The sequence below is a fragment of the Tamandua tetradactyla genome, chromosome 2 (genome assembly GCF_023851605.1).
Source record: "Tamandua tetradactyla isolate mTamTet1 chromosome 2, mTamTet1.pri, whole genome shotgun sequence".
NCBI classification, from domain to species: Eukaryota; Metazoa; Chordata; class Mammalia; order Pilosa; family Myrmecophagidae; genus Tamandua; species Tamandua tetradactyla.
In genome coordinates, this window is record NC_135328.1 from 102,125,600 (window position 1) to 102,137,614 (window position 12,015).

At 33.6% G+C, this 12,015-nt stretch overlaps 1 protein-coding gene across 3 annotated transcripts in view; it reads right to left on the minus strand.

The window, feature by feature from the left end:
- Positions 1-12,015, minus strand: part of ABHD17B (abhydrolase domain containing 17B, depalmitoylase) — a 39,284-nt gene that overhangs the window by 4,589 nt on the left and 22,680 nt on the right. For all 3 annotated transcript variants that reach the window (XM_077148422.1, XM_077148420.1, XM_077148423.1), the window contains one exon: positions 2,818-3,287. In XM_077148422.1, coding sequence (XP_077004537.1) covers positions 2,818-3,284 — 467 coding nt within the window. In that variant the 5' untranslated portion in view covers positions 3,285-3,287. The remainder of the gene's footprint in view (positions 1-2,817; positions 3,288-12,015) is intronic.

Here is a 12,015-nt window from a genome sequence, read left to right on the forward strand (position 1 = left end):
TTTTAAAAATTTCAATCTTAAGAAATGAATTTTTCAAATCATTAAATCAATAATTCAACCTAGAATATTTCTAAGTTTGGAACTTCTATCTATCATCAATATTTGGACGGATTAATTTTTATCTTACGTTTAATGTAACAAGTTCTTTATTTTTCATACTTCAAAAGTGGCTCATTCTATTTTCTGAGAGGGGTCATCGATAAGATGGTACATATAGTAATGATATAGAAGGAATAAAAGATGTGTAGTTTTAGTCAAGAACAAATCAGTATTTTTTTTTTGAAATTTGCCTTTGCTACTCTTAGAGATGACTAGTGATTGAAAAGATGAATAGATTTCACATTAAAATCTCAAGTGTACTATTTTATTCTCTTTTCAGAACAGCTACAGATTAAATATGTGAACTCACTGACTCAATATTTATTGGGTATCTACAGGCACTGTCCTGTCTACAGTAAATTTCTTCAAGTATAGGTGAAGTGCTACAGGAGTTAATCAATACGGGGTTAAGGCTTATAGTGACATTAAATAAGTCTTTCCACTTTAGAAGGCAGACAGAAATCTCTTCTGGCTGCTAAGGGCCATTTGCACAACAGATCTAGTCTTTCAGTAAGGTGATAGAGCTTTCCGAGAACCTGAACATTAACCAGCAAGAGAAGGACAAACTGCCCATGTGTTCCCCTCCAGGGGAGATTATTTGAGGTATCTAGAGAGTGACTCACCTCCCCAGTTTCTTCCAATCAGTCCTACAACCAGCTACTGGATATGTTCCAGAGATGGGATTCTATCTACTCCAGACTGGCTCTAGCTACCAGTTAAGCAACAGGGACTCAATAATCAAATTTCAGAATAGCGTAAGTTAGAAAGGACTCTAGATATCTAATCTAGTCCAGCTGCTTACTGAGATGTTCAAAGCAGAGTACGTTAGTGACAGACCTATAAACAGAATTCAGGTATCCTGACTCCTAGATTAACTGCTTTTTCCAGAGCATAGATAATGAGCTCAAGGACTGTGGGGAAAAGATGCATATTGAATAGCAGCCCTTTACTTTCTGTTGTTTCATCAGAAGGTCAGAAAGTAAGGTTATTATAAATATTTAATTTTCCTGAAAAGGAGATTATTGAAATAATAAATATTTAAGTTCATTATTATTTCTCCCTTTCTGATGACTTAAACCATAATTTTTATTCTATCAGGTGAAGGAAATGAAAGATAGATATTTTAATTACAGAACTGGAAAAGATCTTAGAGATAATTTAACCCAAACTTCTTTATTAAACACACAGAGGCACAGAGAAGTTAAATATATTTTCTAGGATTACCAAAGTTTATTAATTCCTTCAACTCCACTTACGGTTCAACATGAGAGGAAAAATAAGTCTTAAATTCTTGCCAAAATAATGTTGGGGTTATTTAGGAATTTACTTATTCTGCTTTGGTTTCTCATTAATACTGATCATCAAGTATGTTAAAATAGATTAATCTAGACTGGAAATCATTTTATAAATAATACCTGATAAAACAAAAAATAAGAAAAGACAAAGTTGACAACTTAAAGAGGGGAATTTTTGCATAGACATAAAACACTTGAGCTGGACACAAATATGTTTTGTTTGAATAAAGTTATCCTTTTGCCCTACTGGAAACAGTAATAAAGGAAGTCTATCTGCTTTAAAACCACATTATTCCACTTAAGTGTACACTTTATTATACACATTTAATAGGCTGACTGAAAAGCGATACTATTTTTTTAAAAAGGCTTTATGGGGTTGACATCAATATTCCTGAATGCAGATTTTACTTTGGTTATTTAAAAAGCAGTTTTTAAATTTATAATCAATGATTATTACTACTCTTCCCATGAACTCTTTACTTTTATTTATATTTTATTTTTTTCTTACTCCTTAGAATTGTTTTCATATCATTTGAATTGATTTAATAATTCTCTTTATAAAGACCTTTGCTGTGAGAAGATAACTTTATTATGTATCTTGGAGGGGGAAAGGAATAAGTTACATTAGGATATTTTTGCATTTATTTTGTATTTTGTATTTATTGCACACTGACTGATAAGAAGTATACTGAAGTCTACAAAACTGCATTATTTTTCAAGAAAAGTTTGTATTTTAATGACCAGAAAGGATGTCATTTCTAGTTTCCAAAAATGCACTCTCTATTGGTAAAATCAAAGAATAATTAATACAGGAGAATTTACTTAAATGATTTTTACAGAACGAATATTTTATAGTTCTTTCAATATGGTTTTTAAACTGGCAACTTCCAAGCAATGACTATATAAAATATGCAAAACCTAGCATTTGATTTTAACAACAAAAAAAACCAGCCTCTTACACTGTTAATAACTGATTAACTAAATCACTGTTTTCTCTCATTCTGTGGAAATATTTCAAATTTGAATAAACATTTTTTATATCAGATCCCTAAGAAAGCATATAAACCAACAAGTCAATGGATTTATATTAAAAAAAAAAAGTCACACATGCACACATAGCTGACGTGCCTACTTTTTGCTCTCCAATAATCTGTTTTGCTCTTATACAAAATTTAAAATTACAATCTAAGGGCAGTGCATTGGCTCATTGGCAAAATTCTTGCCTACCATGCAGGAGACCCAGGTTCGATTTCTGGAGCCTGCTCATGCTAAAAAAAATATATATTACAATCTAAAAGCTTAACTATTTCATAAGTATATATTGGTAAATATATTCTCTATATATTCAAGACGTGTTACAAAAACAGCTTTTATTCTATTGTCTTTCCAAGTGTGAAAAAAAAAATTCCAAATTACCATTTACCTTGTCCTAAGAGCAAGCCAAGCAGCTTCAATGTCTGCATAGAGGTTCTTCTCTGTCGGTTTCCCAGAACTTGCACCATATCCAGAATAATCATATGAAAATATATTACAATTAATCCGTGATCCCAGTCCTATGTAAAAGCTGCTCATCTGACCAAGATCAACAGCATTTCCATGTGAGAAGAGTAAAGTGTATTTGGCATTGGGTGAGCAACGCACAAACATACAGGCAATTCTGTTGCCTTTATTGGTTCTCGTCATGAAACACTCGATAGCATCTTTTTCTCTAGAAGAATATTGCCAGTCTGCTCGTTCTGACAGATGTAAAGTCCAGCGGCTTCCACTTTCATCACACATCAGCGTGTAAGTTGGATCAGGTGGCAAAAACGCTAATTTTGAAGCAATTTTCCCCGGGCAAGGTGGGCAACAGAAGAGGCAACATAGCTCACTAAATGAAAGATTATTCATCTTCTGAAAAGGAAAGGAAATAGCAAATATTTTAATAATTGTGGATTCTGCATTCTCATATACTAGAAGGTTAAAACAAACACAGGGGCAAATTTTATGGTGGTCAGTGTCTGCCACTATTATTTCAAGTATGCTCCCTAAATCGATTTTTTGGGCATATTTCTGGAAATACTTTAAATCCTGGGGTGAGACAAATATCCCTCACAAAAGACAGACTTAAATACTATATAACATGTTCCAAACAGCAGTGATTATCCCATAATATTTAACAAAAATGTGAACAATAATACATAGCATACAGGTAGTATGTCCTTTTTTTTTTTTTTTACAAATAACACAGGAGGTATGAAATATCTTTAGTGTGCTATGGAATTTTTGTGGAACTCAGTGAAAATTCTCAGAATTCCATGGGGAAGCTAGGGATTCAACATGATATGGGAAATGTATAACAACAACAGCCAATACTTACTATGTACTTACTACATGAATGGTAAGAGTTCTATTTGTACTACATTGTTTAATCCTCAAAACAAATTTGTAATTTGGTTACACGATTATTCTAATGTTATAGATAAGGAAGCAGGCCCAAGAAAAGAAATTTCCACAAGGTGAGGCAGAGGTGGAACAGGATTTGATGCCAGGCTCAATCACTGTGCTACATCACTGCTCTACACTGCAACAAGAGCGCAGAACAAAATTTGTCTTAGGTCAGCAACAACAATTTGCTTAAAACTTAAAAAACAACAACAACAACAACACTAGAACACAGGTTCTAGGAATGCCATCTTGTCTCATTAGGCAAATAATATTACTGCACTTTAGTCTTAAGGATAACTTGGAAGCAAATTATATATAGGAATAATTTTTGGTGATTTCGATAAGTGACTACTTATATTACTAAATATTAGATTGAAAGCAGAAAAAAGCAATACTCATTAATATAAACTTTATTTAAAAAATCCAATTAGGGTTCATTATACTCCTCCCTTTCCTTTACTATAAGTTTGAAAAATTTCACTATAAAAATATAAGCACAACAAACATGTTTTAGTATGATGATAACTGAGCAAGTTATTGAGGGAAAACATTCTTGGTAAAAAATAATTTAAAAATCTGAAACATTTTGTTAAATTTAGATAATTTTTAGTGCAATTTGTTTTATAAAACCTATCAGAATAAAAATGTAACCTATTAGCTGTTTCTTGGTAAAAACATCTAGAAAAACAAAGGTATACACACAATTTTAAGGATGACAAAAATCAGTTGTGACATAAAGCATTTCCTTACATAAAGCATTTCCTTATCTTCTGCCATGATGAGGTGAATGTCCCCCTGGAAAAGAGTAGTACTCAGAGTAGAATTACAAGCGGGTTCTCTAAGGGACACAGTTGCCTGGCCACAGAGGTGGTGGCAGTGTGATATAACTTAAACAAAGAAAGGTTCAGGGCAGATTTTAACACTCATAATGAGTGGTTCTACCCTGGACTCCTGAAATTCTCTAGAAGGAACACAAGGTAGGGTCTGGGCTATTGATACTAACCCTTCTCCACCATGCATGTATTCCCAGACAAGGTTGTGAATAATCATCCTAGGAGAAAAATAATAGACATCTGGAAGTAAACAAAAACCACCCAATTGACAAGAAGCAGAATTTCTGGACCAGACAAACAAGAATTTAAAATAAGTTATAATTGGGGGTACAAGGGTACTTCAGTGGTAGAATTCTTGCCTGCCATGCAGGAGTCCTGGGTTCAATTCCCAGCCCATGCGCTTCCTAAAAAACAACAAAACAATGAGAATAACAACAATAAAAAAATTCAAGAAATGGTGCTGCAATAATGGGATAGCCACATGGAAAAAAGAATGAAATGTGACCCCTACCATACAGCATATAAAAAACAATAATTTAAAATAAGTGGTAATAAATTCTTAAAAAGACAAAGGGAAGAATAATTAAACATGAATCAGGAAAAAGTGCCATAAAGAAAAAACCCAACTAGAAATCCCAAGCATAAAAAAAAGTAATAGCCGAAATAAATAATTAATGATGGTTTGAGCAGAACTGATAGCAGCTGAAGAACACTACTAAAGTGAGCTGGAAGATCAAGTTGAGGAATTCACAAATATGGAATATAGGGAGCAGGGAGAGGGATAAAGAGATAGAAAATACAATACATGAGGAGGAGAGAAGTAGAAATATCAACAGCCATACTATAGAAGCTCCAGTTAAAAAAAAAAGTATAATGCTATCCAATAGTTTCTCAGAATTAAAGATAAAAAAGTTCAGATTGAAATAGCTCAAAGAGAATATTTCAGAAAAAAGCTCACAGCTAAATTAAATACATTATAGTAAAAATTAAAAACATCAGAAACCAAAAATCTAAAAGTTTCTGAAAAGGAAAAACAGATTACCTACAAAGGAATAAGAATCAAATGACCATCTGACTTTTCAACAAAGATACCTGTGGCTGTAATAAAGCCTGGAAGGTTTACCAAACAAAGACCCTCTGAAAAACTCCAGCAAGGAAGGAGATAAATCCAAGAGATTCTGTTAGATACCTGGGATATGAAATATAAAGGAGAACAGTTAATAGTTAATTTTTTATAAATAAACAACGAAGGAAAAGAAAGAGGGCAGTGAAATATATTCCTAACAACCCAGAATCAAAGCTGGATAATAACAATATACACGGATTAGGGAAGAGGTAGGGAGTATTCAAGGGGTGAAAATGTGTTTAGGCACTTGACTTGTTCAGAATAATAGGTTGAAAACATGGAAGAGAAATGTGAACATAAGCATGGTTCTTAATAAGACAAGTATTTACACTGGAGAAGTTAGTTTGGAGGATACAGCTACAATAGTTATAGTTATTTATTGCTTTGAATACATTTATCAGAGTATTCAATTCCAGAAGAAGAGAGAAAGCACAAATAAGAAATAAGAAAAAAAATTCAGAAAAGGACAGATAAAGAAAATAGAGAACAAAAAGTAACAGAGAAATTAATAGACTTGAAAGCTGATTCTTAAAAAAGGTTCTCACTACTACTAATAGCAATTAGCATGACTTGAGCACTTACTGTTAAGTAGTGTCTTAAACACTTTTCATATATGTTAACTCATTTAATGTTTTCAACAACCTTCTAACATAAGGACTATCATTACACTTATCTTGCAACAAAAGAAATAGAGGAAATAAAGACACTGAATAGTTAAGTTGCAGAATGACACTGGTGCCTAAATTCTTAACCACTGTTTCATAGAAATGATACTCAGACAAGACTGACCAAGAGAAAGAGATAGGCAAATAAAACAGAATACTAAATTATAAGGGAGAAAATAGTAGACAGTTTTTAAAAGCAAAAAACCCGATCTCAATGACATGGATAAATTTCTTGAGTAATATAAAAGGACAAAAATGGCACAAGAAATAGAAAACATGAATATGCAAATAACCACAAAACAATTATTGCTGAAAGACTGAACACGATCCTTCTAAGTTCATGAAGAAGATTAGGATGCTTACTATTACCTCTGTTATTCAACATTACACTGGAATTTCTAGCAAAAGCAATTAGCTAAGAAAAGAAAGCAAATAGCATCCAGATTGGAAATGAAGAAGTAAAACTTTCCTTATTTGAGGCGACATGAATCTATATACAGAAAATCCTGAAAAAACCCACATCAAAGCTACTTCAGTTAACAAATGAATTAAACAAAATAACAGGGAACAAGATCAACATGCAAAAATCAGTGGTTTCTATAAAGTAGCAATAAACTATTCAAAGGGGAAAACAAGAAAAGAATTCCATTCACAATAAATAGCAACTACAAGAATCAGATACCTAGAAATAAGTTTAACCAGGGATGTAAAGGTCTGGTATAAGGAAAACTACAAAACACTGCTAAAAGAAATCAAAGACCTAAATAAACTGAAGGACATTCCATGCTTATGGGTTAGAAGACTAAAATTGTTATTTCTGCTCAAAGCAATGTATAGATTCAATGCAATCCCAATCAAAATCCTAACAGCCTTCTTTGCAGAAATGGAAAATCATCAAATTTATATGGATGGGTAAAGAGCCCCAAATGGTCAAAATCATCTTGGAAATTAACAATTTTAGAGGACTCACTCCTCTAGGTTTTCAAAACTACAGTAATCAAAACAATGTGGTACTGCACAAGGACAAACATGCAGATCAGCGGAATGAAAAGCTGAAAGCATGGAAGAGAATTGAAAGTTCACGAGTAAACCTATGGCTAATTGATTTTTGATAAAGTCATCAAGTTCACTTGATGTTGAAAGAATAGTGACTTAAATAAACGGTGTGGGGAGAATTTCATATGTGTATGCAAAAGAATGAAGATGGATTCCTACATCATACCATATACAAAATCAACTCCAAATGGATCAAAGACCTAAATGTAAGAATCACAATTATAAAACTCCTAGGAAAAAAACATAGAGAAACATCTTTTGGATCTTGTGTTGACAATGGTTTCTTAGACTTTACACCAAAAGCACAAGCAACAAAAGAAAAAAATAGATAAATGGAATGTCATCAAAATTCAAAACTTTGTGCAGAGGACTTTATTATGAAAGTAAAAAGACAACCTACACAACAGGTGAAAATATTTGGAAACTGCATATTCAATTAGGCCTTAATATCCAGAATATGTAAAGAAACCCTGTACCTCAACAATAAAAAGACAAAAAATTCAATTAAAAATGGGCCAAGGACTTGAATAGATAGACATATCTCCAAAGATATTCAAAGGACCAATAAGCACATGAAATGATGCTTAACATTATTAGCAATTAGGGAAATGTAAATCAAAACCACAATGAGATACCATTTCAAACCCAACAGAATGGCTACTATAAAAACAAAACAAAACTAAATAACCAGTGTTGGAGACAACAGAAAAATAGGAATACCCATTCACTGCTGGTGGGAATGTAAAATGGTACATCTGCTACATAAACAGCTAGCAGTTTTCTCAGAAAGGCCATCCCATATTTAGGAGTATACCAGAAAGACTTGAAGACAGGGACTAGAACAGGTATTTGTGTACCAATGTTCATAGTGGCATCATTTGAAATTGCTAAAAGGTGGAATCAACCCAAGTGCCCATCAAAAGATGAACAAAATGTAAAATACACATACAATTGTTTCATCAATGTTAACAAGGTACCCACTAATGCAACATGTCAATAAGGGAAACTGTATGTATGAGGGGAAGTATACGGGAATCTGTATTTTCTGTGTGATTGACTGTTCTGTATATCTTCACCTTCTCTAACAAAAAATAAATTCCACTACCATCAATCATTAAAAAAAAAAAAGAACGCTTATGACTTTCTTCATTTTGTGTATTTTGACAACTATGCTTTAAGAATAATTAAATTTAAGAAGTATCTATGTTGATTTAAAATCTTATCAAATTTAGAATATGGGTAGAATAACAGCAATCATTTAAATTTTGAAATACTAGATTTCATGTTAAGAACTACACTGTAAAAACCACGATATTATTTTGAATTTGGCTACAATGATGGATAAGTCTGGGGGAATAATATTACATATTCTTTCCGGGGAATGCCAGAACCAACCATATCATCTAGAGAATCTATAATTACTTCTAGTTAGTTATAGGCCCTTCTAACTAGCAATTAGGCTTCTAGAAGTCCCAAATGATCCAGAATAAAACAGTAACATCTCTAAGAGATTGTTTTTTGAAAGCTATAAATAAATCTGAGCATTCAAAAACAAAAATCTTTACCTTTTTGTATCTTCCTATTTTCAATTAAGATTCATTCATTTGCTACCACAAGGAAAAAAAAATCATTTTTGATGCTTATCTCTGTCTAGAAAATTAAAGCCTGATGTTTTAGATGAACTGATAAAATAAACCAGAAAAAATAAAAATAGATATTAGCAGAGCCTGACCAACACTAGAAACGTATAGATGAGGTGGTGGATAAATGATTATTATTTGCAAGTGATGGCAAAGATTAGACTATACTACAGTCAGAAGTACCAACAGAAAAGAAGATTCAACTATGAAAAGGCAGGGAAAAAAATGAGAGTTTAGCTCAGTTCTATAGAAGGAGGCCAGAGGTCTGACATATCCCCATAGACTGATCCAGGGGAAATCACATACTACTACTACATACAAATGTACTACATATATAGCTCAGTAGCCTAGGAGCATATAATACCAAAGTAAGGAAAATTAAACTTGTCCTCAATCTTTGAGGACACCATGAGAATTAGATACTGTTACCCTGAAGACCCAGTATGTAATCTGTAGCAGCATTCACCAAAGTCCAGTGACAAGTGAAACTAGAAATGTTATGTCTTTAAAGAGCTGTAAACATTTACACAGTTTAGTGCTTACAGAGAAGGTAAATATTCACCTTTAGAGAAGTTTGGCAAAATGCTCCTTAAGCATGGAACATGCAGAATACTTACGATCAAAATTTCTGCTAAGTGTAACTTAGAAAGGAGGTGCTTAATATGATGTTTTAACAAATCTTCTGTCTAATGTGTGTGTGCCTATAAAGAAATAAAGCTTGTGAAACTCTTTTCTCTCTCTAGGGTAGGGAGCATTTATTTCTTCTTTTAGATGATAATAGAAATCAACAGTAGAAGCAATCTGCTGTCTGTGAGATCAGAGGACTTGAAATTCAGACAACTTTGTTAAGCAATCTCAATTCTGATGGAGGATATAGATTGTATGGACTGCTACATAGAAATGGAAACGGAGAACATTATTTCCTTCTATGAAACAGAACCATATTTGTTACTTTTTAGGTAAAGTTTCTTAATTGCAATACTAGTAAGATTCTACAAGATACTAAGAGAATAATTGGGTCATTTTAGGAAAAGTTAGTTTTATTGATAAATAGAACAAATTAATTAAGAATGTTGAGTTTAGGAAAGCTTAAAGGAGTTTATCAAATAGGAAAAACTCATTGGATGATGTTAAAATAAGACTTCTTCACCACTGGTAAGAAGAGTTGGGATTAGACAAAAGTAAGGTGAAGATGGCATCTACCAGAGTTATTAAAATAGCCTCATTCTAATGTTATTTATGAACTTACTTATTCAGTGAAAAAGTTAGGTAACAAGAGTCAGAAGTGAGGAGATTGGATCTATAACAATATTATAGTAGAAGATGGAAATTAAGGCTAAAAAGCATATAAACTATGCCAACCAAACTAATTTAGGCAAGCACACTACATGGTCCAATAGTCACCTCTACGTTTTTGTCTTCCTTTAGTTTCTTACTACTACTAGACACAGCACGGTCTAATACAGGAGGTGCTAACTACATGTGGCTATTAAAATTTAAAAAAAATTTAAATTCAGTCCTCAGTCACACTAGCCACTAGCTAGCAGCTATCAAGTTGGACAGTACAGACCAAACATATTCATCACTGCAGAAAATTCTATTCACTAGTGCCAAATTAGAATCTTTCAAACCCAGGCAATCTAAAACCAGTGCTTACATGTTTTACAACTTCAAATGTTGGAGTTTGTGTGGTACGTGCACCAGAAAAGGCTATGTTCTTTGTGTGTACAGATCTATTGTGGGTAGGATCCCAACTGAAATGTGACACACCCAATTCAAGGTGGGTCTTAATCCTTTACCAGAGTAAAGGATAAAGGACAAAGAAAAAGCCCCCAAGAAAAAACAGTTTTGGATATGCTGAGAGAGGACCCACAGGACAGACAGAGGAAGACACTAGGACCAGGAGCTGAAAGCAATGAAACCCAGGAGCGAAGGACCAGCAGACACCAGTCTGTGTCCTGTTGACAGAGGAACCCCAGATGCCAGTGGCCTTTCTTCAGAGAAGGTATTATCCTGTTGATGCCTTAATTTTCATGTAAATTTTGTAAACTAATAAATCCCCATTGTAAAACCCAACCTACTTCTGGTTTTTTTTGCATTCTAGCACCTTTATCAAACTGAAACAGATTTTGTTACCAGCAGACTGTGGATGTTGAGGTGGAAATACTAAAAATGTTGGAATGGCTTTATAAATGGATAAGGGGTAGACACTAAGAATTGCGAGAAGCTTGACAGAAAAGGCCTGCATTGCTTTGAAGAGACTATCGGTAGAAATACAGTCACTAACGGTACCTCAGATGAGGCTTTAGACAGAACTGATGCATCATTTCAAACTGAAAGGAAGGTGATTCTTGTTTTAAAGTCACAGAGAATTTGGCAAAATTGAGTCCTGATGTCAGATGGAGGGCTGAGTTGAAAGTGACAAGCTGGAATACCTAATCAAAGAGATTCCCAAATTAAACGGGGGGAAGTACAGCCTGGATTATCTTGCACTTTATAGTAAAATGTGAGAGGTAAAGCATAAGCTGAGAACTGAACTCTTGGGTACAAAGAAACAAGAAATTGATAATTTGGAACATTCTGAGTCCCAGAGAATAGTGCCCTGTGTAAGGGTTTAACCAAACATAAAACCAGTCAGCCATTTCAGTAGAAGTCAAGACTAGAAATGCAGCTATCCAGAAAGCATCTGTAGAAAGTCCTATTGTCTGACGATTGGGTCTCCTGTGTGCTGCCTGTGAAACCAATGAGTTTTTGTGAAATCTGTATGAATGGAACTACTGCCAGCTTGGACTAAAAGGGACTGAAGGAAAAGTAACTTCAAAGGCAGAACCATGGAAGCCGAGGTCTAGACCCAAGAAACCTCAAGCCAGGAGA